This window comes from Pelodiscus sinensis, chromosome 9 (assembly GCF_049634645.1).
Source record: "Pelodiscus sinensis isolate JC-2024 chromosome 9, ASM4963464v1, whole genome shotgun sequence".
In the NCBI taxonomy this organism is placed as follows: domain Eukaryota; kingdom Metazoa; phylum Chordata; order Testudines; family Trionychidae; genus Pelodiscus; species Pelodiscus sinensis.
In genome coordinates this window covers 49,902,045-49,929,344 of record NC_134719.1, presented here as the reverse complement: position 1 = coordinate 49,929,344, position 27,300 = coordinate 49,902,045, and the positions used below count along the sequence as shown (strand labels likewise).

The 27,300-nt window shown below is 43.3% G+C and overlaps 1 protein-coding gene across 4 annotated transcripts in view; it reads right to left on the bottom strand.

Moving 5' to 3' along the window:
- UCHL5 (ubiquitin C-terminal hydrolase L5) overlaps positions 1-27,300 on the bottom strand; it is a 37,914-nt gene that overhangs the window by 7,185 nt on the left and 3,429 nt on the right. The window contains exons 2-10 of one of the 4 annotated variants that reach the window (XM_075936735.1): positions 20,986-21,091; positions 16,296-16,413; positions 11,727-11,810; positions 6,752-6,877; positions 6,577-6,638; positions 6,358-6,488; positions 4,624-4,687; positions 3,104-3,206; positions 255-368 (exon numbers count right to left, since the gene is read on the bottom strand). In XM_075936735.1, coding sequence (XP_075792850.1) covers positions 255-368; positions 3,104-3,206; positions 4,624-4,687; positions 6,358-6,488; positions 6,577-6,638 — 474 coding nt within the window. In that variant the 5' untranslated portion in view covers positions 6,752-6,877; positions 11,727-11,810; positions 16,296-16,413; positions 20,986-21,091. Of the gene's footprint in view, positions 1-254; positions 369-3,103; positions 3,207-4,623; positions 4,688-6,357; positions 6,489-6,576; positions 6,639-6,751; positions 6,878-11,726; positions 11,811-16,295; positions 16,414-20,985; positions 21,092-26,822; positions 26,887-27,300 lie in introns of all 4 variants that reach the window. The other 3 variants (XM_075936732.1, XM_075936734.1, XM_075936736.1) reach the window with 3 other exon arrangements.

The window sequence follows — 27,300 nt, the reverse complement described above, 5'->3', positions numbered from 1 at the left end:
TAAGAAAATGTGACCATTTTATGATCCAAATAAAGAGAGAGTAGATAAAAAATATCCTGGGGATCTAGAAAGAAAGATGGTAAGTGAACAAACCAATAATTCAAGTGCAGTGCCTTGTTAATACCATTTTAATTCCTCCAGCCCTGATGTGAAGAAGCATGAAATTGGCGTTATTTCCAGGACTTGCTCTTCATTAGAGTCTTGAGAGCTCTATTGTGAAAACAAAAAAAGCAAACAAAAAGCCCTAAACATACCTTGTATCTTTTTAGTTTTTGGTTCTCTTCTTCAATTAACATCTGATATTTTGCAACTTCTGACTGAATAGAACTTAACATATTACTACTCTGGTCTGTATCCATGGGCTCTTCCTTAAAGAGTAAAATGAATAGCAAAGTTAGAATTTTATGAGAAGTCTTATCTATACAATGTTTATACCAGTATTTCCTAAATTAAGATTTTCGGTTCTCTCATGAACCGCAGTAGAATTAAACATATAGGTATAACATTGCTATAAACAAAATATCTGAGTACCTTCCATAGAAAAATCAATAGCAACATGAAGTTCACAGCAGACTTAGAATCACAGAATAATAGGACTGGAAGGTACCTCAAGAGGTCATCGAGTCCAGCCCCCCGCCCTCAAGGCAGGACCAAGCTCCGTCTACACCATCCCTGACAGATGTCTATCTAACCTGTTCTTAAATATCTCCAGAGAGGGAGATTCCACCACCTCCCTTGGCAATTTATTCCAATATTTGACCACCCTGACAGTTAGGAATTTTTTCCTAATGTCCAATCTAAACCTCCCCTGCTGCACTTTAAGCCCATTAGTCCTTGTCCTGTCCTCAGAAACCAAGAGGAACAAATTTTCTCCTTCCTCCTTGTGACACCCTTTTAGATATTTGAAAACCGCTATCATGTCCCCCCCTTAATCTTCTTTTTTCTAAACTAAACAAGCCTAGTTCATGAAGCCTGGCTTCATAGGTCATGTTCTCTAAACCTTTAATCATTCTTGTCGCTCATCTCTGTACCCTTTCCAATTTCTCCACATCTTTCTTGAAATGTGGCGCCCAGAACTGGACACAGTACTCCAGCTGAGGCCTAACTAGTGCAGAGTAGAGCGGCAGAATGACTTCACGAGTTTTGCTTACAACACACCTGTTGATATAACCTAGCATCATATTTGCTTTTTTTGCAACAGCATCACACTGTTGACTCATATTCAACTTGTGGTCCACTATGACCCCTAGATCCTTTTCTGCCATGCTCCTTCCTAGACAGTCGCTTCCCATCTTGTATGTATGGAACTGATTGTTCCTTCCTAAGTGGAGCACTTTGCATTTCTCTTTATTAAACCTCATCCTGTTTACCTCTGACCATTTCTCTAACTTGCTAAGGTCATTTTGAATTATGTCCCTATCCTCCAGACTTCATAGCCTCTGAACTGTAACTTATTACTTTGTGGAGTAAAATCACTGCCAGGGCAGAGTGTTGTTTTTCTACCTCCTCCCCTCTTCATGGGGCATGAATAGAATGATTAGTTGCAAAATATCTCTCTCTGCAATCCTTCAAATTGAGTAATATTTCCCCCTGGACACCTATAACTGATGAGTGCAAAGATGAGACATTAGGCCAATTCTGGGAAGGAATACTTTCTGGCAGTGGCTGCACATGAGGTCTCTATCTCCATCAGCACCGATCCCAGTGGGGCCTTACACTGGCGACTCTGATCTTCATGGAACCAACACTTGATCTCAAAGCATCAGGTACTGTTCTTGATGGTGGTCTTCCAGGTTACCCATTCCTCCACCACTCTCTCCCAGGTGTCAGTACCTTCCATAGAAAAATCAATGTCGCATTTTACTAACGTGTTCTTAAGGACATCTCTGGTTCCTCTGCCCACCACGAGACCTCAACTGCTCATCAGCTGAGCCAGAAAATCTGTTTGGGCAAACGTATGTTAGGCATCCTGACCATGGGACCTGCCTGTGGGCAATTACTACCTCAATGCTGCAAGAATCAGCCTCTACAAGGACACTCATGTTGGTCTGCTCTGCCACATGATGCCCAGTATTCTCCTCAGGTACCTGTGATGGAATTTCTCCAGATCTTTAATATGCTGTCTGTAGGGAGTTCAGGCTTCAGCTCCGTATAGCAATGTTAGGATGAATACGGCATGGTAGACATTGATCTTGGTCTGCCTCTTGATGTCACAGTCATTGAAGACTCACCTCCGTAAACGTCCATAAGCCATACTAGAGATTTGGTGGCAGATTTCATCGTCGATCTCTCTTGTATAAGGCAGGCAGAAAAGATCATGAGTCGTTCCTCACCCTGGACAGAAGCCGTGTTGTGACACCAGATGGACTTCTTCAGCCAGTGGAAGGAGACACTTCAGAAGGACTTGGATGAGAATTTTACCTGCAGTTGAAAGCAAGGTGATCAGTCTATCCACAGGCTGTCCCATCACCCTCTTAAAGATGGTCTCTATGATGGCGTCTCTGAGTTCGCTGGGAATGGTTTCCTAGATCATCAAAATGAAGGAATATAGGCAAGACCCTCCCTGTTTGAAGATCTTAGCAAGGATTCAGTGAGTGCCTGTGGCCTTGCTGTCTATCATCTTTTTTGTGGCTGCTTGGATCTCGCAGATGGAGGGTTCACGATCCATATCGACATGGACAGGTAGACTGGTGATCATGTTGAAAATGCTGTCATCGATAGTTGCACCACAGTTGAACAGATGGCTGAAGTATTCCTGCTACCAGCTATTGATGCCATCTTTGGTCTTGACAAACAATGTCCCGTCTACTAATTACAGGGGATTGACACCCTGTTTTGATGGTCCATAGATTGCCATGGTGTTGAAGAACTCATGACTGTATTTCCTTTACTTTGTCTCTCCAACAGTTGTTTTTAAGGACTCTAATTCTTTGTTGTACTTTGGTAAGCTTGTAATCATGTTTCTTCTGCTGAGACAAATGCTAGGTTTTGAATGCTCTGTGTTTAACATCAATTAGGTCCTGGAGGTGATTAATTTTTTTTTATAATCCTCCAAAGTGGCAGTGGTATTGAACTATTGCATTATTTAAATATCATATCTTACCTCTGAAAGTTGCTGCTGTAATTCTGTTATTTTCTGCTCATATATCATTTTTCTGTCAGACACAATGGCCATAAGGTTAAATCTTATCTCCCCTTCACTGTATCTAAAAGAAGACAACAGCCTTTTTTATAATTACAATCATTTGCACAACAGCTCCACACAAAAAATAAGTAAAACAAAAATCCTCTATGGTTTCTTAATTGTAAAAATAAAACAAGTAAAAAAAAAAAATGCAAACATTAACATTTCACATGAGATAATAAATTATGAAATAAAGTTGTGGATATTGTTCCACTCTTTTTATGGAACAAAATTACATCATAGATGACTGCACTGAATTAAAACAGCACTAAATATGGCAATTAGTCCAGTACAAATTGGACCTCTGTGATTCAACACCCCCAGGACCTGACTGGTCTCAAACAAGGGGTTTTGCCAGACCAGGGTAGGTCATTTCTGTGTCCTGTCCCCTCCCCCCCCCCCCGTGTCCCCTCCCGCTGCTAGTCACCCCCCACACCGCCCCCCCTCCCCACCTCTTTATGGGCTTCCTGGCTCCCCCAGCAGCCCAGCTGAGCCACATGACAGCTTCCACCCCTACCCTTGTAGCCCAACTGAGCTGCACACCAGCTCGCACACCTGAAGCACAGCTGAGCCACACACTGGCTCCCGGCTCCCCACACCCCAGCCTAGCTAAGCCGCACAATAGACCAAGAATGTCACTGTACCAGAGAATTCCAGTTTACAGAGGTGTAACTTGTAGTACCTTTTACTGAACCTATGCAAACTTTATTTTCCCACATTAAGCTTAAATGTTAATGTTTTCTGCTTATCTGACAGTTAACTGCTTTTCAAAATATAAAATGTAAGAGTATCCTTCAGGAGCTGTCCTCTGTAACAAAATAAGTTGGTGTTTTGGAGCTGTGATTTGAGAAGGAGGGATAAGAAGTTAGGAAAATGGATAGCCCTAGCTCAGTCATGGGTAATGTAGGCTAGCGAGTGAGTCACAAGTAGCCCTCCTTCATGTCAGTGGGCTGCAAGATTGTCACAACAAAGACGGTATCCCTGGATAGGGTAGTTTTACTAACTGCACTTGCATACACTTAGAATTAGCGAGGTGTGCAGACTGAACCATAGCAATGCTTTGATTGTATGCAGAGGGAGTGCATGGCTCTCAGTGTCAATGTTGGGTACAATCAGCACACACTTCAAGTGCTCTTGCTTTATATGCATGTCACTTTAGTAATACCGGTAGAAAACAATACTAAGCGGACAGAAACCGGCAGAATCTGGCAACCACGTGCATGGGCCAGGTAAACAAAATGTCCCACAGGCCACGCACAGAACCCTGGTGGGCCATATGTGGACCCTGGGCTACAGGCTGCCCACGACTGCCTGAGCTTGTTTTTAGAATGCTAAACAAAAATAAAAAAAAGAAAACTCTACTTTTAATATCAAGGAAAGTTAGGAATTGGTTCTTTTGCTATACATGTATGTTCATTAAAAACACCCTTGATGTTTACTTTTGTATTCGTTTCTCTATAACAGGCCTGACAGCACTGATCCAATCATCTTGATTACAGGCACCTGGATAGGACACATAAAAGGTAAAAAAAAAAAAAAAAAAAATCAGGTTTGCTGAAAATTCAAGACTGACAATTCAGCCTCTGAATATTCATTTACAAAAGCTACTAAGAGTTTATTTTCTCTGAAGAATAACAATACTTAATTGTGCAAACTGATCTTTTGGAAATAGAAAGTTAATTGCTGGCTCTTTTTAATACTCTAATATTCTACTGAATAATATTTAGAAAAGTGATAGAGCTGAAGTAGATTTTAAAAGGGAAAAAAGTTCTTTGTGTGATGAGGCATTCAATATGCTTTAAGAAAATATGCATATGAAAATGAATATGATATAACTCATGTGTGGGTAATAATTTTTAAAAGGGGTCCACTTCAGAAAATTCTCAGGTGACCCCAGGCCACCCTGGAAGGGACAGAGCCTCAAATGGAAGAGGCGGGGCCAAGATACTCATGCTTCCCCCTGCTCCACAGATCCTGACTGGCCGGGGGATGGGGGAGCTTGTGAAGTCTCCCTGCCCCCTTCTGGTGCCCAGAGAAAATTGCCAGCTGTTTTAAACAGCTGGCAGTTCCCTCTAGGCACCACAGCGGGAGGAGATCACATGCTCCCTCCACCCCCAGGCCAATCAGGACCTGGGGAACACTTACACAAAGTCTCTCACCCCCTGCCCCCACCCTGCCAGGTGCATTCTGCAAGACAGAATCACCAGCTGTTTTAAAACAACTGGTATTTCTCTCTAGCCACTGCATGTCCCTGGTTAGGGGGAGGAGACTTCATGCGCTCCCATCCCCAGGTCTCGATTGGCCTTGGGGCGGAGGAGCAGCAGGGCAGCTATGGACCGGATCCACCAGCGTAGCAGGCCAGATCCGGCTCCCGGAAGTCCCTTTGCCCCTCCTTGACACAATCAGAATATGCTTTATGTGAAATACTTACGTGAGGGGTCAATGGAAAGGTTGTAATCTCCTGAATATGATTATTCCATTTGTATGCATATATCACTCTTGTATTTGAACTAGGGATGTTAAGGACTAGTCGACTAGTTGCTTCCCCCCTTGCTGCCTCTATCGGGAGATTCTTCAAAGAGGGGGATTCTTCAAAGCAGCGGCGCCATAGGAAGCCCAGCGTCAGCTGGAGTCCCCAGCTAACCCCAGGTTCTCTATGGTGCTAAGCCCGGGATTAGCGCTGAGGCACTACCCCTTTGAATCGCCACTACAGCCTCACAGAGCCAGAGTCAGCTGGAGTCCCAGGCTCCGTGCGACACTGCCCCTTTGAAATGCCGGGGTGGCCCATTGCCTAATCAAATAGTCGATGTAATAATGCATCAACTATTTGATTAGTGAAATACACGCTACTTAACATCTTTAATTTGAACTTAGAAATACGAAGCATAAATCTGTATTACTAACATACTCGGGCTAAGTGAGGGCCATTAGTAATACTCAAGTAACTTAATGGCCCCAATACTCAGAATAATGATTTGTGAATAGACTCATTTTTCCTGTAAGGCTGGGAGAAGGAGCTATAGTGGCTCTTACCAAGACACGTGGCCATGTCACCTGATGCTGGGATCTACCTTGGATGTTGTATTTTTCCACAAGAGCAGAGGGACAGTTAAGACTAAATACAAAAGATTCCTACCTTCTGCAAAACCTATTTAAGGGTGAACTTAATTTACCTAAATCAATTGGTCCTTCTCTTAATCCATCTAGCTCATATAGCCTTCCATTAACAGGAACATAGCTTACGAAGTGAAATGCATCTTCTTCTTTTGCTGATGACTTTGCATCAAACTCAAACATTTGTTGTCTAAAAGGTAAAGAGAGAAAATGCTGAAATGAAAGAAAAAAAAGGTAACTGAATTTTAAAGATTTGTAACATGCACAATTTTTGTTACCTGGCAAAACTGTTGTGAACTTGCCGAATCACTTCAGAGTTGCTTAGTGCCAAACCTTTCATCTAAAACACACACACACACACAGACACATATATATAAAAAAAATAAGATAAAAAGAACATAAGCTAATTGTTCAAATAATTGTGCACCAAGTTCAAAAGTTAGTTGCACTTACCGCAGCATCAAAACTTTGTGAAAATTCTTTAAATTCTGACAGTGTGTCTCCCAGATGGATATCTTGATGGATACAGTTTAATAGCACACTTACTATGGCTTGAGTAGCGCAAGCATTGTTTATTACCTAGAAAGAGGTATGGAAAGTGAGGACCATTGCATAACAGGACCATTTCTTCCTTTATAAACCCTTATTTTCCAGCAGAGCTCTGATCTAAGTTACAAAAGTTCACTTCAGAAGCAATACCTAATTTTTGATAAACACATAGTACCACCAAAAGAGCAAAACTAGTCTGGACAGCCATAAAAGCCTCTGTTGTAGAAGATAAACCAAGTGATGCAGGATGGTGGTTGACCAACACACAAAAGGTGCAAGTATTCTAAGTAAATATATTAGAGACACCTTGTAATTTGTCCCCTAACTTCTAAAAGAACAATTAAAACATTAAAAAACACAACAACCTGACCAAAATATAGGGATGTCATTGATAGCTAAAGAACAGCAAAGAATCTTTTGCTTACTTTTAAGATGCATTTTTGTTAATTTTAGGGTATACGCTTATTCTATTAATGATTCAGGGCTTCATCCTTACACAGACTCACTAGTACTCTGCTTGATTTCAATGGGATCACTGGCAGAGTAAGGTATTACCACAAAAAACCTGACTGAAACTGGTGAAAGTACTTTGTATTGCTCATGGAATAACGGGGGGTGGGGGAGGCAGAAGAGGGGAATTATCAAAATATCAATATTTAAAAGGCATCCCATGGGACCTAGATATATATATGAAAAACGGCCCTAGCAAAAAAACTAAGCAAATATATTAGAGTCATTCTCAAATTCAGATTTTCTGTGTTAAAAATTTTCATAAAGTTTTTCCTTTTCCACTCTTTTACAGAACACTTATTTTCCTTTACCTCAAGTTTATTTTTAAAAACTGAGACTAACACAAATACACCAAAAAAATCAAGCCATTTAATCTACCATGTTTTTGAGAGAGTTTGTTTGCCTATCTGTTCAAGAACACCTCTTATACAGTAAGAGCAAGGACCACAAAATTTGTTATACAGCTTCCTCTTAGAGCTGGGGTAGTCCTGTCTCTCCAGGGCAGCCTACATACTGAAGCCCTCAGGTCCCAACCCAAGGCAATGATTTAAATGTACATTTTGATTTTATTTTTAAAAAACAAAAATTGAGTTTAGGAACTAAGCAATGTCAAGTAAATCTTCTAGTGATAAGATAGAGTACCATCCTTATTTCACCTTGCAGCTTTTTTTTTTTTTTTAGTACAATATTCTACCTTTTGAAAAAGTAAATCAAATCCTTAATGTTAGTCATATCTTTTGTACATTAAAGAGAGATATATAGCCTAAAACTTAAAAAAAAATGAAAGTGAAATATGAGCTCTATATATGTTGAAGAATGAAGAGTGAATTCTACCTTTTCAAAAATTTTCATAAAAGATATGGGACCATATCCTGCCCTTAGTTACCTTTGTGTAATTTCACTGAAATCAATCAAATTGTCAAAGGTGCAATTAAAGACAGAATTTGGACAAGGAATTATGTTATATTGGGATGGGACTATGTGCAGTATAATGAGGGATGATTATTATTTGTTCCACTAAGTTCATAGGCCAGGAAAAAAAAATTTTTTTTTAAAAAAGAAGATTTTCCAGTCTGCAAGTACATTCCAGTATAACAGTTTACATACATTTTAAAAGATAACAATGTAAGAAGTTAATTATATATCAACCATTTGAAATATACTTCAGGGCTATAAATATGAAACCACTTCCAACAAAAAAGTGGACAACATCTGTTTCTAGTCAAAGCAGGTCAGAACAGACTGACACCTTTTCTTTGGCAAGATCAGGGGAAAACAAAACAAAATATACAAGATACCCAGGGTGCTAGTAAGTGTTCTATTTGTACTTTATGTACTGAAGTATATTGCTCCATGATCTGATCTGAGTTTACCATTAAGTTATCCAGAAATAAGTATGTCACTGGAAAACTGGACTGCATCTATATTATTGAGTTAGAATACATATCTAGACTTTTTCTTCTTCAAACTCTAGCATAGATTTGCATGTAAGACATTACCTGCTATTTAAGGGACAATATGGAATTATGTTCCTGGAGCCTCTTCTACTAAAGGTACAGTATTAAAACCTGCCTTAAAATGTGTATTGGAAGGAGGGGCACAAAAGTTATTGTGAGTAATTTACAAGTTACAAACATTAAAATACGGCCATCTTGGTATGGAGGATGAAGCCAAGATGGACAGTTACTTCTTAGCTTATTGAATACAAAGTTTTTTTATTCCCTTAGCCCTCTTCTCATTTTCCTTGTCCCCCTTCACCTACTAGAAAGAACCTCAAACATCCCCCCCCCCTCTTTTTTTTGTTTTGACAAGACTTGCTGTTCTAATGTTGTATACCATGCCAGATAACTGATTTATATTATGGAAATGCCCAGAAGCCACCTGTTACGTTGGAATCCCAGTGTTCTAAGCACTGAACAAATAATCAGTGAGAAAGCCTTTGCTTCAAAGAAAGTACAATTAAATGTGAAAAAGATGCAGTAAGTGGATGTAAGACAATGTGGGAGCAAGAGTAGACTTAGGACACAATGACTGTGACATGCTTACACAGATCATTTAGATGCTCAGTTATACAGTCAAACCAAAGGATGGAGCCCATAGGACCACCATCATATTCCTCAAACTAAGGAAGTGGGAAAGGGGAGTTGAATCATCAAGAGACTCTGAAGCAGACTGGCAGAAAGTGGAAAACACCACACAGTTGTGAAGATAAGGGAGGACATGATTTTTAAAACTGCATGATATCGATAGAAAGTACTTAAGGATGAGGATGATGAGGTTGGAGTAGAAACTGGGAAATGATCAGGAAGAGGAACTATAGATACTGTGAAAGCAGTTGCAATAGGGTGGAAAGATCACACGCCAACTAAAAGGGGAAAAGCTGAGGCAACAGTTGAAGATGGAATATATATAAACTTTAGGTGACAGAGAGAAGGGAAGTGGGATTAGTTGGAGAGACAGATGAAGTCCAAAGTAGAACCTCAGAATGAGGGGAGACCACAGCAGACATATTGTAGAATAAAAGCAGAAGAAAGAGCAAGATATTAATGAAAAAAATATTGGAAAAAGTGTGAGGGAGGGCAGGAAATCACAAAACAGGAGGTGGCGACTGGAAAGGGATGAGAAACTTCAGTGATTATGAAAAAGTGCAAAAAAGGAAGGGTTTTACAAAGAAACCAAATAGTGACATATAGATGAGATTGAAGGCCTAGGATTAATGTGAGTAAAGAAGTATCTCTTCTTAACCAGGAAGGTACAGGAACTGCAGGAGGAGAAAATCTGCAGCAGAGGAAATCCACATAAGTATGGACCACTCTCCAGAGGTGCTGATCAAGTGGAGGACATGAATGTTATAAGTGAGTTATGCATGGTGGGATGGGCTTTGCAGCAAGTACAAGGGGCAAAGGAATCAGTGACTGAATTTATAAATCAGGGTGGACTTGCATCAGACATAAATGGACTGGATTTTACAGAAGGGCTAGAAGCGAATAGGGTGAAAAAGAGCAGTGAAGAAAAGATTGAGAAAATGACTGTTTTGGTGACTAGGAAAGCTGATTCAAGACTGAAAGTCCAACAAGGGAGGAGCTGGGAGTCTAAAAGGTTGGGAAGGAAATCAACATCATAACTGAAAATTGCAGATGACTGCTAAACAGAAAAAACAGAAAGGAAGATTAGGTTATCTAATCCCACTGCCACTTTGTCTCTTCTTTGGTTTTGCTGTTGCCTCCATAAGTAGATGCCCTTCCACTTATGTGTAATATTGCAACAGCGTGGCATAATGCTATTGTAAATAAGCTTGTAACAAGTTTCTGTCTTCACTGGTTTAAACCCAATATTGTATGTCCACCCAGAAACCAATATACAGCTAATGCATCTCTTAGAGGACTCATGTCACATGCTACAAGTGATATTCGCCATTAATAATATCTTGTAGTCAGATATTTCTCTTTATCAAAGAGCTCTGGAGAACCAAAGATGATAAGGGCTTCGTGTCTTGTGTTATAACACATGGATTTATATCACATGAATCTTGCAGATTCATCTTCTGAACTTCTGCATGCCACAAAATAGATGATTTTACTAGATTTACAGTCAAATGTAGTTGTGTTACTATAGGGCAGATTTGGGTTCCAAAACTTGCTATTTTCAACACATGCACAATTTTACCTTTTAGAATAAAGGTAAATTCTATATATATAATTTATACTCCATTGTAAACAATTTCTTCATCACCATGGCTGTGTTATGTGCGCCATGAATTGTGAATATTTTGTGATTACATTTGTCTATTAATCTGGTTAATTCTCAAATTTGGACAATCACAGTGCTCAAATTTAGCATTATTAACCCCGCAAATGATCCTAAACTGGTGAGGATCAAGGTCTTTTAAGTCAATGAGAGTGTTGCACACACAAAACAAAACAAAACAAAACTCCCCAGATTACTAGGTTGCAGTTATGCCTAAAATCCATTGATTGGAAGGGACCCTTCTGCCTCCCCCAGGTGGAACATGCTTATTTCCTTGTGTTCCATCATGAATATTCAATAAAAATTCATGTGTTATCCTGATGCTTGACTGAAGAGACAAAAAAAGAAGTAGTCATAAAATATGTCAACCCACAGTGGTCACTTGTGCAAATGTTCTTGGAAAGATGGATCTACTTCTGTCAAGATCTTTGTGCTAACACACAAACAACTGTTCCTTGACAAAACTGAGGTTTGCCACAACATTAATGATTATTGAATACTTTAGGGATAGCATTAACACATGTAACCACTGTGCCTGGAAAATAAAATTAAGGGTCTGGTTTAACAATACACAGACGTTAAGACATTCAGAGTTAAGGCTGAAGTTGTATCCTTAACTCACCTCATTGTGCCTAGGTATCCTAGCTCAAATGGCATCTAAGATCATCCAGAGTTCTGAGGCCCCAAATAGAGGACCATATCATACCTAGGCATAACAGGGAGGCCAAATTTAACGTGAGTACATATAAAACTGACCAAAATAATAAAATGTTAATAAGCGTGCATATTCAACATACTATTACTCAATTTATTTTTGAAAATACTCAAGTTCTAATCTGTAATACAGATTTCAGTTACCAACCCTCAACTATAGTCCACATTCATGTTCTCTAAGAGTGCTCAGAAGCATTCAGAGCTTGTTTTTAGATTATTCAACTACTATGTAAGGTATTTAAATTTTATAATGAAGACAGTTTCATAGTTATGATCTTTTCATGTAAAGTTTACATTCTGAAAACTTATAAAAAAGTTAAGATATATGGAAACTTAGGTACAAACTGAATTGTAGCACTGAGCATACATTTAGTTCCCGTATTATAGCAGTATCATACAAGGATGCAGTCTTGTCATTATAAATATTTACTATTACATTATAAAAAGTTCTCAGCAGAGAAACTAAACAGAGTACAAGGTGTCTTCCTAGACCAGGGGTGTCCAAACTTTTTTCAAAGGGGGCCAGATTTGATGTAGTGAACATGCGTGTGGGCCGACCATTTTGCCTGACATTCTTTGAACCATTAAAATTAAATGCAAATTAACTATTTTATGCAAAGTTTATTGCAAACGGCATACTTTTCATTTCATCACATGGATGACAAATCTAAACAGGTGTTAAATCACTCTGCCTTTCATATCTGAAGGCCAAATGAAAAAAAAATCCAGGAAGCTGAAATATATGTCAGGAACATTGTAAAGTACATTACATATTATTGGTAATAAAGGTTGTCCGTCAACTTTTAAGTTCAAAAAATATGAACAGAAACATAACACCAAGTATACATGTTGTGTCCAAATATAGTTATAACTGATTTAGACCAACTGACTAACTGAGATTTTACAATGTATTCATCTCAATACATATGGATTCGTTGGGGGCCATAAAAGATAGATATTGCCAAATTACCTGTGGGGCCGTATTAAACCGGAATACGGGCCGCAATTGGCCCGCGGGCCGGACTTTGGACATGCCTGTCCTAGACTATAAATTTTTTTAAAGAGGAAACATAAGGAAGGAAGATGGCCAAAAATTAGAGTTTTGAAAGCAGAATCCTCAAAATATTTGGAACTCAGAATAGTCTTTTTAAAAAAAATAGTAATATAATCAGACAGGTCACCAAACCCTAATATTTCCATTATTTTGCTGCAATCTTACCCAATTGCCAGGAAAGTTTGCTTTCCCACAGAAGAAAATCTGCTCACTCTCCCTTACAACATAGTGAATTACATACCTTTTTTTTTTTTTTAAAGAATAAAGGGCCAGGAAAAGACTTTATAAAATAGCAATATGTTCTAAATAACCTGCAAAAGGGAAAAATAAATCAGACAAGGCTTATTCCCCCTTTTTATTGCTTCTCTATAATATTCTCCCCTTCCCACTTCCTTTTTTTTTAAAAATCTTAGAAATGAAACAAACAGCTCAGTTATTCCCTTGTTTTCTGGAGGACTTAGTGGGTAGCTCTCAGACCACAACTGATGGAACTGACTCCATAACACTGAGTACATGTTCACAAACTTTTACATGTTTACTAGCACATGAAGAGGGAAAAATGAGTATCATTTTTCAAATATTTGGTGCCATCATGTGGCAAAATTATGCACTACCACTTCAAGAGCTTTTAACGGTGTATGTTAGCTACTTTTCAACATTTAAAAAAAATAAATATACAAGTTGAACCTCTCTAGTCTGGCACCTTCAGGACCTGACAAGTACTGAACCACAGAATTTGCCAAACCTTGGGTGGTCAATATTATAGTGAGTGGCTATCTTTAATTCAAGGCAAATTAATGGAACGATGCTTGCAATGCTGCTTAATAATGTATGACTGTACCGATACACGCTATATAAGCCTACCCCTAGCTAATGCTTATCAGTCTTCTTCATTACAAAGTGCTACTGTACTGGCACAATGAAACAATGCTTATGCTTGGCAGTATTACCAGCACTTCCACTGCTTGCTGGGCTCTTAGACACAGAATGTCAAAAGCTAGAACTAGAGGCTGTAACTTCATGGGACCATGGGAAACGAGGCCTCACCCATGATAAGCGGAGGTCCAGCTAACTAAAATCAGGCTGGACCATGGATGTTGCCAGATCAGTGCGTGCTGGACTAGAGAAGTTCAACCTGTATTTGTACAGTAGGCCAGTCACAACAGAGCAATCATTACTATCCATAAAAGAGTACTCGAAAAAGCTTAACAGCTTTCCTCCTTTCTCTCATTACACAGATAACCCATACCTTCAAGATTTAAAAAAAAAAAAATACCAAGAGCCTTGAAAATGTAATAAACTTTCACCATTTGTTTTGAAATTTCCTAGCTTTTTATATGTATTTGCAGTCTATACATTAAAATAAAATTCCTTTTAACATAATCAAATGAAACAACCTGTTAAACACCAAGCGCAACGCTGCAGAAGCAAGCCTAGTGGAAGAAAAGAAAAGACATGAGCAAGCATAAAGCAGAGGAACACACAAATGGTCTGAAATATTTAAGAGGCACCATTTGATTATGTTGGGAAGCAGAACCCAAAAGAGTGAATGTGCAACCAACCATTCATACAGATATTAGCTGAACAATTGACAGCTACTTCACTGTGTTACAAGACGACAACTGGATCTGAGACTTACTGTTTTATAAGATTCAAGAGACTGCAGAGAAAGTGAAGAAAGTGAAATTAGGAAAGGCCAAGGAATGAGATCCTTTAGAACAGGTCAAAAGAGGCATGAAAGGAATAGGATAGATTACTTTTAAGCACAGATATAGAGGAGCCATAACAGTTAATGGAAAGGTTAAGTGTAATTTTAACTTCCACACTTCTACTTGTGCACAGATCTATGTGGATACCTCTCAACTTCCCAAAATGCAAATACATGATAATTATTTCAATTCGTAACAGGCCTACCAAAAATGAATAAAAATAGCAGTGCTCTACTTTAAGGTACAGTATATTTCTATAAGCTCTGTTTCAAGATTTCAGATACTTTACAACAGTGGTCACACCAACCTGTCGATTGCAGCACCCCTAGAAGTCAACCCCTCTCTGATCCAGCCCAGCTGGAGTATGATGCAACCTCAGCAAGCTGAAATGCCATGGCCAGCTGGTTTGGAGCAAGGAGGGGCAGACACCCGACCAGCTGGCCACTGGTTCAACCCACCAAAGCTGTGCCACACTCCATGTGGGCTGGATAAAAGAGGGGCAGCTACCCAGCCAGCAGCCATGCGGCCAGCTGCCCGGGCAGTTGCCTCTCTTGGATCCAGCTCCAACTGGAACGTGGCACAGCTTCGGTAGGTTGAACCCAAGGCGGTGTTTCAAAGGGGCAGCAGTGGAGCCCGGGATCAGCTGGGGACTCCCCAGCTGATCCCTGGCTCTGTGCAGCATTTCCTTAGAACCTTGGGTCAGTTGGGGAGTCCCCAGATGACCCCAGGTTCCGCTGCCATGCAGAGCTCAGAATCAGCTGGGAGACCTCAGCTGACCCCAGGCTCCATGGCTTTGCAATGCACAAGAGACCTCACTGGGGACTCTTGTGCATTTCAAAGCAGGCACCCACATGCAACCTAGAGTCAGCGGACTTCCTGCGGGCCCCAAGCTCTATGCAGAGTTTTGCATTCCTCCTTTGAAATGTGCAAGAGCCTCATTTCAAAGGAGGAATGAGGAAGTGCCTATCGACTCGTCAACGGAAATTCCATCGACTAGTCAACTAACTGCATTTTAACATCCTTAGTCCTCATCAGGGTCTTCAGTCCCAGTTTTTGGCACTTTATATTCAGGCTTCCAAACATGACTTGTTTTCCTCTTGAGGTTTATACCACTGTCACTGGGGGAAACAGAGCCTGTCCACTATTCCAGGTTCCAGCACAGAAACTCTATAAAATAGCAACTATATACCACAGATGTCAAATCACTGCTGCTACTACTCTGGACCACCTCCTGCCTGGTACCTTTATATTCAACTCTTAGCTTAAGGTGCAGTTCTCAGGTCCTCTATTTCTTAGCAAATGCGGCCAGAATCAAGCTCTGGTTATCCCTTGAGCCTAAAAGAGGAGCACCCCTCTTTGACTGCTCCCAGTCAAAAACAGACCTGCTAAGGCATTACAATTACTTTTATCGGAGCCTGCTGGACTCCAGCTGGCTGCTTCTGTTTAGCCTCATAAGACTAGCCTAGAAACTCCACCTCTGTCACTCCTTTCACAAGGCAGAGTGTAGTAGTTCTACTACATACCTCCCACTGCAGAAAGGGTTTGCGATGGTAGTCCTATCTGAGGGCAGTGTCCTCTCCTATGCATTCTTTGCCCTGCTTCCTTGGGGGTATTTTCTCCTTGATTCTTTTCTTTGGAGAACTTTTATTGGTCCCTTTCTGGCTGGAAAGGTCTTGTTTCAGGCTTCTGCATGGAGAGCTTTTGTAGCTGTTACCTTGATCAGTTGGGTGCCTGGCTTTTGTCTGAAGTACTTCTGCAATTTGAGCTCCTTTTCCTTCAGAGTGCTCCAGCTTGCTTCTTTTCACAGTAACGAGTTCCCTGCAATATTTCTCCTGCAAGGAGAGAAAGCTTCTCATACACTCTCTCTCTCAACTAGGGATGCTAAATACTGATTAACTGAATAGTTGATTAACTGCATGAATTATCAGTAGTTAGTTGACTATTCTACAGTCCCCAGAGGTGGGGCCAGCAGCCAGTGCACTCCGGCCCCACTCCTGGGGAGCCCCGGTCAAGCCGCACTGCTGCCTCTATCAGAGGAAGCAGTGTGAGGTGCTAGGAGGGAGCTGGTCTGCAAGGGGGGGCCAGTTTAAAAACCAGCACCCCTCACAGACCGGCTGCCTGTCACCCTGTGCTGCTGTCTCTGATAAAGCAGCAGCAGTGTTGTGGTTGGAAAACCAGAAGACCATTGTATGTCGAGGAGTTTGTGAATCTTCCCAGTTTTCAAGTCTGCAAACTAGAAAACAGGCTTTGGCCTGCTGTTAGAAGGGAACATTCCTAGCATCTAGTTTGATAGAGAGATAGGCTGTGTGTAGTGTGTGTGTGGGGGGGAGCTCATCGCATAGTTGAGATAGGCTCCATGGTAACCAGAGCCTGTCCATGGGAAACTCCTCCCAGGCAGGGGCTGTTTTGGTTTCTGCTTTAGCAGAGAATTAGCTGCTGCTTCCAGGATTCTGTGTACAGGCTATATATTGCTTAATGTTGCCAACACCCTTTGGACTTCACAAAGGATCTGGAACTGTACAGAGATGCCTCTCGGACATGGCCCAGGAGTCCATCCTTTGCTGAGCAGGAGTCCTCAGTAAGCCAAAGGGATGTTGTAAGCCTTCTCTTGCCTTTTCTTTCTGTAATACCTAATAAACCTGGCATTTATTCACATTCAGCGATTTATTAGGTATTTATTGTGTCTTCTTGGTTACCCACTGAACCAGAAAGCAGAATCTCGCTGGCCCAGCCTCTGAAGTAAAACAGGCAGCACTGGGTAGCAGCAGCTCCTGTCTGGGTGGGGGGAGTAGGGAGGTCTGGTCTGAGCTCCTGGACCTGGCACAAACCAGAACTGAGTTGTGCTGCCTGCCCACCCAGCTCCTAATACACTTTAAATGCAGAGCCGCAGAAGGGGTAGATCCAGGACCCATCACAAGCCAGGGCCAAGCCAAGCTTCTGGCCAGCCTGCTAAAAAAAAATGTACTGGCGTGGAGGAGGGGGGTGTGGGGAATGCATAGAGTTTATAGCATTAACCTATACGTTTTTGCTTATCAGTTAACTGACTACACTAGTACATCCTTTTTCTCAACTCTCTATTTGAGTCCTTTTCAGAATCCATAATCTCATTTCCTCAGAAGGACATGCAACAGCTCGGGATTTCTCAAGACTGCCAGTAGTCTCTGCCTCCTGTTACCACATTCCCCTTGTGCATTCTTCGCTATCACCTCCTGTCCCGCATAGGACATGTGTATGTACACTGAGACTTCAGTATATTTTTGTCAGTGATAAAAGTGGTTTCATTCCGTACTCCTTCATCCTCCTCTGGATGGATTTGCTGAGCAGTTATATCATACACTGTTTCTAGGGTCAGCTGTGATAAATAGAGCTCATAGGCATTTGTGCCATCAGACACCTTTTTATCATCTTGACTATTCTTGGGGCTCCTACATTTCCTGCAGCAAGTCCATCTTCACAAGGGCAAAACCTTTTTTATGTGGCTTATCTCTCCAAACCAAGGCAATGAAACCTTGTCTGCCTCTCACCAACTAGCAGTTTGTGATTCTTCACACCACTCACTCCAGCAACTCAGTCTCTCTCCCCTCCTCCCAAGCTCACTCAAGAGCAAGCAACGTCCAAAACCATCACATCTCCTTGGACAGGTCTCAGTCCATTGGATCACTCTTGTTTCTCTAGAAGCCACTGCTGCTTCTTTCCTGCAGGATCCATAACTAGAGTTCTGCGCAGATGCAAAATTTAGTATTCACTTCTACATCTCTATCCACAAAAGTGAGCTACGAATACTTACAGATATTAGGGATGTAAAATCCCAATTAACCAGTTAACCACTTAACTGGGGCTTGGCTGTTCCAACATAGTCTGCCTTGCCGTGCCACAGCTGGGGGCCACTCGGGTGAGGCCCACCAGTTACATCCCTTGCAGACATAAAGCAGATATCTACAGATTCACAGGGTTCTATCCATAATAGATACTGCTTTGACTCCCCTAGCCTGTCTAGCTGCTGTGGCAATTCAAACTGCACTTTCTGCTACACTCTGAGCCTCACCAAACTCCTGATACAATGAACACATTTCCCTTCAGCATCCACTCAAGCTGAGACTTAAAACCTCTAGAGATGGAGATTCCACCACCTCCCTAGGTAACCCATTCCAGCACTTCACCACCCTCCTAGTGAAATAGTTTTTCCTAATCTCCAACCTAGACCTCCCCCACTGTAACTTGCATTCTCCTCAGCCGTATAGTACCAGCATCTATTTAGTGGGCCATCTGCCTCCTTTCCCTTTAGCATCTGCAAGACCTTGGCTTATTTGGATGGTGTCATGGTTGCCAAGCTCTGTCAAGGATCAGATGAGACATGAGACATCAAGCACTTAAGACAGGAGTAAGCGTCATGCTGCATTGACATTGCCCCTTGATGGAAAGGGAGTCTCATAACCCCACATGATACTAAGTTACAATGGCGGGAGGAGAACTTACCTCTTGAGTGCCTTCCAGCAACTTGGTATGCTATAACAGTTAATTCCTGCTCCTGGAATCCTGTGAAGGTTGCCAACTTTGTTGAGTGTATCTTCAGTGGCTCAGCCCCATGGCTGGATAACACAATCAAAATGAATCCCTTCCAGAGTAACAGAAGTCTAACCAAAATTGTCTCTCTGCCCTCATCAGGGTCTTCAGTCCTGATCCTGAGCTCTTTATTTTAGCTCAGATATGGGGAACCTTTTTTGGGTCAGGGGCCAATGGCCCACAGAAAAAAAAAAATCAGTCGGGGACCACACACAGTTGAGAAGCAAAGTGAGAAGCCACGGACTGAGAAGGAAAAAGGCACTCTTCACATTCCCCTTGCACACTAAAGATTAGGGGGGCCCAGGCTAGTAGATTTTGCATGCTCCAGCACTGTGGGTAGGTGGCAGAGGGCTGGAGTACCACCACAGGGTGCCCAGTTGTGAGAGAGATCCAGGCAAGTTAGGGGCCACATCTTGTCCCCAGGCTTGGTGTTCTCCACCCGATTTAGCCCTTCACTCAAGCTTATCAGAAGAACTGGGTTTTGCCCATGAAAGCCCATGATGCTATTTGCTATATATGTTTTTGTAGTTTCTAAGGTGCCACAGGACTACTCCTTGTTTTTAAAATTACAGATTAACCTCTCTTAGCTCTTCACTTAGACCTACAAATAAGATTTGTCCCATAGTTTGGCAGTGGAGGAACCACAGACCACCCTAACCCCATTCCTGTCCCTCCCCCACCCCGTGCACGCGCGCACACACCCACACACACCCACCCACACACACACACAAACACGCTTCCTCTCCCCTTCCCCCTCCCTCCAAATAGGAACACTATACACAGCTTCCAAGTACTGCTCACTTGGATTTTCTGCTGCTACTTCCCTGGACCTCCTACCATCTGGCCCCTTTAGCTCTGACCCTTATCTTAGGGTTAAGTTCTCAGGCCCTCTCACCCTGAGCTTGAGAATACAGCCAGAACCAAGCTCTATTTATCCCTTCGGCAAGAGAGAGTGTGAGAGAAGCATCCTTCTTTGGCCCTCTGCTCTCAGCCAAAAACTAATCCTAAGGTACCACAATTCCTTTTATATGAGCCTCCTGGTCTAAATGGCTTCTGTGCAGCCTCTCTAGGCAGGCCTGCAGGACCCACCTTTGCTACCCCTTCCCTGGAGCAGGGTGAAAAAGGATGCAGGGCATCCTGTAAGGAGCCAAGAAGGCCAACTCTAGCCATGCATATCTATACCCATTTAAAAAACAGAACTACTAAACTAGCTTTTCTTGATAAGAAACTTTACATTTGATCTGGTTACGCTTCCTTGCTTTGCTAGTTCACTAACGATATATGTTGATCTGCCTGTCAAAGCAGAAATATAAAGCTCTTTGTATTACTGCATTATCTCTTTAATTAAGCAAGATGTATTTCATTAGTATAAACAACATTTTCAATTATTTGTTGCAAACCTTATGTATTTCAGATACAAATAATTAAAGGAATACTTTCGGATCAAGTCTGTACACAAAACAGGTAAATATAGCTTTACAATATGAACATTTCCTAAAATGAAAGACATTTGAGAAATATAGGAATAGCAGCTCTACTTCGAAAGACTTTAAATATAATTCTCCCTATAATCTTTTGTTGAAAGTGGTTTCAAAATATCACTGATTAAAAAAAAAACCTTTCAAGCTAATCCTTTATGCCATGGAAATGAAGTTTTAAAAGCATCATTTTCAATTACTCTTCCACTCCTCTCAACAGAATTTTACTTTTCCTTGTCTGGCAAGATTTTGTCAGACTAAGCATACCTTGTACAGTTGTTTACTTTTGTGTAACCTTTCTTCTTTCTCTATGAAAAACCCTGTTTCATGGGGCATCTAAGAAAGTCACTGAGATTACTGTACCTGTTTAGCAAAAAATATTGTGTCTAGTCTGGAATCCTGAACAACAGAACCAGCTGGCTCTTCTCCTGGCTGCCATTTGAAGAGGAAGATCAGCCCATGAACTGGTCTAGAAAATAAGAGGTCAAAGCAGAAATTAAAAATAGTTTGCACAGTTCTTTATCATCTGACAAAACAACTCCATTAACTCTTATTTTCTAAACACTGTCAATTAAGCTCAGATTCCTGAATGAATACAGATTTTTGGAAAGGCCACACACAATTCCAGGTGGAATTAGTGTTCAAATAACACTTTAGAAGAATCAAAATTTGCCTTCTTGATCACTTGGTAAACTGGACTTTAAGTGCCAGTTTATTTCTGATCCAATACACATTTTACTAAGAGGTTAAAGAAATCCAGTATATATTTACCTTATACCCTGTTTCTCCCCACCCCATCGCCATCTGCCTGACCAATAACGCTATTCATAACATTGTCTTTAGAAACAGATATCACAATCATTATCTAAGCATGGATAAACACTGCAATTATAGTTTGGTATTTTAGGTGGTACTTTTAAGATTCTATACATGAACAAATCATAGAATACTAGAACTGGAAGGAGATCATCAAGTCCATTCCCCTGCCCTCATGGCAGGACCAAGCACAGTCTAGACTATCCCTGATAGATGTTTGTCTAACCTGCCCTTAAATATCTCCAGGGACAGAAGTTCCACAACCTCCCTAGGCAATTTATTCCAGTGTTTAGCTTCCCCTCTCCACCCCCCCCCCCCCCAAAACAGTTAGGAAGTTTTTTCCTAATGTCCAACCTAAACCACCTTCCCTGTAGTTTAAGCCAATTGCTTCTTGTTCCATCATCATAGGCCTAGGAGAACAATCCCCCCCCCCCCCCCGTGACATCCTCTAGATACCTGAAAATCTATATCATGTCCCCACTCAGCTGTCTCTTTTCTGAACGAAATAAGTCCAATTCCTTCAGCCTTGCCTCATAACTTATGTTTTCTAGGTCTTTAATCATTTTTCTCTTCCCTGGACTTTCTCCAATTTCTCCACATCTTTCCTGAAATGTGGTGCCCAAAACTCCAACTGAGGCCTAATCAACACAGAACAGAGCAGAAGAATGACTTCTTGTGCCTTGCTCATAACACTCCTGTTAATGCATCCCAGAACACTAGAACTGGAAGGGACCTCAAGAAGTCATCAAGTCCAGTCCCCTGCCCTCACAGCAGGACCCAGTACCATCTAGACCATCCCTGACAGGTGTCTATCTAACCAGATCTTAGTTCTCCAAATATATCTCTGGAGATACTTATCTCAAGAGATATCATGTTTGCTTTTTTTGCAGCGTTACACTATCGACTCTTATTTAGCTTATGGTCCACTATGACCCCTAGATCCCTTTCTTCAATACTCCTTCATAGGCACTCGCCATTCTTTATGTGCGAAACTGATTGTTCCTTCCTAAGTGGAGTACTTTGCATTTGTCCTTATTAAATTTTATCGTATTTTCCTCAAACCATTTCTCCAGTTTGTCTAGATCATTTTGAATTATGATCCTAGCCTCCAAAGCAGTTGCAACCCCTCCCAGCTTGGTATCAACTGCAAACTTAATAAGCACACTCTGTATGCCATCATCTGAATCACTGATGAAGATATTGAACAGAAGTGGTCCCAACCCCCCCCCCCCCCCCCGCAAAAGCCCCCTTGTTATGCCCTTTTAATCAGACATGTAGAATGAGAAAAACATTATGTTGACTGGAGAGAGTATGGCAGAAAAGCGAGTTTTACTAGGAATGTGAATGTCTACTCAGATAATTGACATACTAGTTGAGTAGTCGCTCTCCTTCCCCTTCCCCCCACCTTGCTGCCTCTATCAGCAAAAGTCAGAAAGTGCAGGGGAGAATGAGAAAGGGATGCATGCATGGAGCCCAGAATGTTGAAATGACACAGAGACTGACGCCAGGCTCCTTGCAGCATTTCAAAGTTGTAACACTGCAACTCCCCAGCTGCCCCCGGGCTCCATGCAGCACTGCCGCTTTGAAACACCGTGGGGTGCACAGGGCCAGCAGGTGACTGTTTGAGTCCCCTGCTGGCTCTGTGCTCCCCACAGTGCTTTCACTTTGGAAGTGTAGCAACAGCCTCAGAGCTGTTGCTACACTTCAAAGGCGGAGACGCCCTTATTGACTAATCAAATAGTCCAGGGGTTCCCAAACTTTTTGACACGGGGACCAGTAAATCCATTCATGAACTTTTGGAGGACCAGTAATGTGCATTTGCATAGTTGCATATTCATTAATCAAATGAATAAATATTCAAATAAGTTGTTTCTGGTCCTCCCAAAACCTCCAGTGCCAGCTTTAGCAAAGCTTTTGATATGGTCACCCACAATATTCTTGCCAACAAGTTAAGGAATATGGATTGGATAAATGGACTGTAAGACAGACAGAAAACTGGTTACACCAGGGTTTCCCAAACATTTTACTTTAGTTGGAGCCCCCCCCACTTTTTTTTTTCAGTTCTGCTTTTTGCGGCCCAAAAATATAAACACATAAAAAACAAACTGAGAAAATACCAGACATATAACATGTCTGGTATTTTCTCATTAGGTAAGTTGTATTATTATTAGATGTATCAGTTTGTAATTTCGAACTGCCTGGCTGGTAAATGTGCTCAGGCTGCATGAGTGTGTCTACCAGCCAGACAGTTGGCAACTACTCGAAGGGTGTGTGCGTGTGGATCCCCAGGCTGGACTAACTCATGCTTTGTGCTTTGCGGGGGAAAGGGGGAACAGGAGCAGCGCTCCAAGATCTACATATGGCCAGGTCAGTCCCACTCCCCGCAGGCCAATTCATTCCTCTCCCCTGCTTCCTCCGCCGCGCCTCTGGCCAGCCCCATTTCCCCCAATCCTCTCCCGGGCAGCCAGTTCTCCCCCACTTCTCCTCCCAATCTCCCTTGGCCAGCCCTGCTGCCGGCGGCCACTTCTCTCCCCCCCCCCCCCCGCCCATCTTCCCCGGCCAGCTCCCTGCCCCCAACCTTGCACCCCCCGGCAGCCCTGCTTCCACCAGCCTCCCAGTCTCCCCAGCCTGCCCCAATTTCCCCATCCAGTGCTGCTTCCAGAGGCCAGCTCTCCCCTCCTCCTCACCCCAGAATCCCCTGGCACCTGCACCTTCCCTTAGCCCTGCACCCTCCTGGTGCCTCCCCCTTCCCTTACTGCCCCTGCCCCCTTTTTCCCTAATACCCACCCCCTCACCATTCTCTGCCCCATTCCCCTCTGTGCCCTCACACATGACTTGCTCCATCTTGGCCTTCCTCATGCCCACCCCTTCTTTCAAGCCTTCTCCCAGCACCTCCTCCTCCAGCCCCCAATGCCCTTCCCCTCTTCTCTCCTCTCCTCTCCCAGCATCACCCTGTCCCCCCTCCCACTGACACCTCCCCTCCTGCCCTTTCTCTCATTGTCTGCACTTGGCCCCCTGGCATTTGTCTCTCTCTCCTGCACCCTGTCCCTTGGTGCCTTCCCCTCTGTCCCCCCGCTGCCACCTCCTCCCAAGCCCGCCGCCGCCCAAGCCCGTTCCCTAACTTCTGCCTTCCACATTGTGGGGCCGGAGGCCACGCTCAGGCTCCGGAGGCCGAACCCGGAGGTAGCGTGGCCCCGCCACGTGCCTCCGAAGAGTTTTAAAATCCCGGGCCATGACATCACATCATGCCCGGGCGTCCTCCCCGCCCAAGTGCAACGCCGCACATGGGCAGCAGCAGGCGGTGAGGAGCCGCACACAGCGGGGACGCTCTGGAGGGTGGAGTGGGAGGACACGCGGGGGGCCCGCGCCAGGCAGAACCAGGGGAGAGACCCAGCTCCACATATCAGTGGAGCAGGGCCCCCGGCTCTGTAACTCGCCGGCACTTCCGGGTTCAGGGGCGCGGGGCCCGAATCGACCTAAAGCCGGCCCTGCCGGCAACCACCAGACATGCTGAGGCCTGGTTTCCATAGTTTGAGAAACGCTGAAATAGTCAATAAAAATTGGACTAACTACAGGCAGTCCCGGGTTACGTACAAGATAGGGACTGTAGGTTTGTTCTTAAGTTGAATCTGTATGTAAGTCGGAAGTGGCGTCCAGATTCAGCCGCTGCTGAAACTGACCGCCAGTTCTGACTTACATACAGAATCAACTTAAGAACCCCAGGCGTCCCCCAAGTCAGCTGCTGCTGAAACTGATCAGCAGCTGATTCCAGGAAGCCCGGGGCAGAGCAACTCTGCCTGGGGCTTCCTGTAGTCAGCGCTGGTCAGTTTCAGCAGAAGCTGACTTGGGGACGCCTGGGGCAGAGCAGCTGGGGTGCTACTGGACCAACCCAGCAGCACCCCATCTGCTCTGCCCCAGACGTCCTGATTCAGCCGCTGCTGAAACTGAGCAGCAGCGGCTGAATCAGGACCTGGGGCAGAGCAGCTGGGGTGCTGCCGGGTTGGTCCAGTAGTGCCCACGGGCGCTGCAGGACCAATCGGCAGCGCCCCAGCTGCTCTGCCCCAGAGTCCAAAACAAAAGCCTGGTCTGCTGGGGGGGGGGGGGAGCACACTAGCTGCGCCCCCCCCCCCCCCAGCAGACCAGGGACACGGGGAGCAGAGCCGCAGCGGCAGCGGGGTGCCGCGCCTCTGAGGCTTTGCTCTGGCAAAGCATCAGAGGCGAGGGGACCCCGCCACCGCTGCGGCTTCAGTCTGGGTGCCTGTGGTCTGCTGGGGACCGTCCCCAGCAGACCACAGGCCCCCGGACTGAAGCCGCAGCCGCGGGGGGGTCCCGCGCCTCTGAGGCTTTGCCAGAGCAAAGCCTCAGAGGCACGGGGAACTGCTGCTGCTGCCGCTTTGACTGAAGCGGCAGCAGCGGCGGTTCCCCGCGCCTCTGAGGCTTTGCTTTGGCAAAGCCTCAGAGGCGCGGGACCCCCCCGCGGCTGCGGCTTCAGTCCGGGGGCCTGTGGTCTGCTGGGGACCGTCCCCAGCAGACCACAGGCACCGGGTCTCAAGGGGCAGCAGCAGCGGTTCCCCTGGTCTGCTGGAGACGGTCTCCAGCAGACCAGGGGCACCGGAGCAGCTTAAGAACGGGGCTTTCTCGCCCCGACTTCCGGGGCGAGAAAGCTCCGTTCGTAAGTGCGGATCCGACGTAAGTCGGATCCGCGTAAGTCGGGGACTGCCTGTATTGGATTAGCCAATTAATCTAAATTTATTATCCCTAGGTTGTACACAAGTTCAACAAATTACTTGAAGTGGCAGATGCTTTAAACATCAGTGCAAAAAGCCAAGCAATTGTTTACTTTGTGTTTTGGGGCATGTCAGTTAGTCAATGGAAATGCTTACTAATTCCTATTCCTATGCTCCATCCACTGGACTAGGTCAATTCCAAGAAAGAGACACTAGTTTAAACAAGAGACTTTCTAACCTGAATGTACTAGATAACTAATGTTTAAAACCTTGATAAATTGCTGTGGATATCAAAAGACAGCGTATTGGACAAATAGAAATACAACGCATCCTCAGTGGGTTTAGAAAGAATTTAGGCTAAATAAATCTTATCCAAGAAGAATGCAACATATAAAAACACAAATTGTTTTTGTAGATCCAATAGCTTACTTCCGTGGTCACCAACCAGTAGATCGCGAGCTACCGGTAGATCTCAGGGGCTCTAAGAGTAGCTCTCGAGCGCTCTCTGAACTGCGCATCTGCGCAGTACGTTTACATTAGATTTCCTCATGTAATGTAGGCGGGGCTTCAAAAAAGGGGCGGGGCAGTAGATCTTTGCCTGTTCTGAGACTTAAAATGTGATCTTGGGTGTAAAAAGGTTGGAGACCACTGGCTTACTTTAATTTTTCAAAGTTTTCTGGCTCCAGACTCCATATTTCTTCAACCTGTGCTCCCCTGCAACCTGAAAGAGCAAAACTACAGTTGTAACTATCCTAAAATGGAGAAGAGAAAGCCATATTAATATATATGCGCACACACACGCACATTTTAAAGAAACATACACAATATCAGATATAAAAACAAAAAGCCTATGAATGATATGGATGAAAGATTAGAAAAAAGAGCACTGTCAAATGAACAGAGTGTACATTATCTTACCCATTACAAAGATAGCTTCCCCAATTATCACCTCTAATATGATTAACATTGACCTTCCCCCCCCCCCCCCCCCATCTGTTCTGAAATTTGATTTGTCCTTTTCATGTGTTCATTTTTTTTATTGTATCCTTTGGTATATATGGTTGTAACAATTTTCTTCCACTGTTTGATCTGAGGAAGTGGGTCTGGCCCACGAAAGCTCATCACCTAATAAACC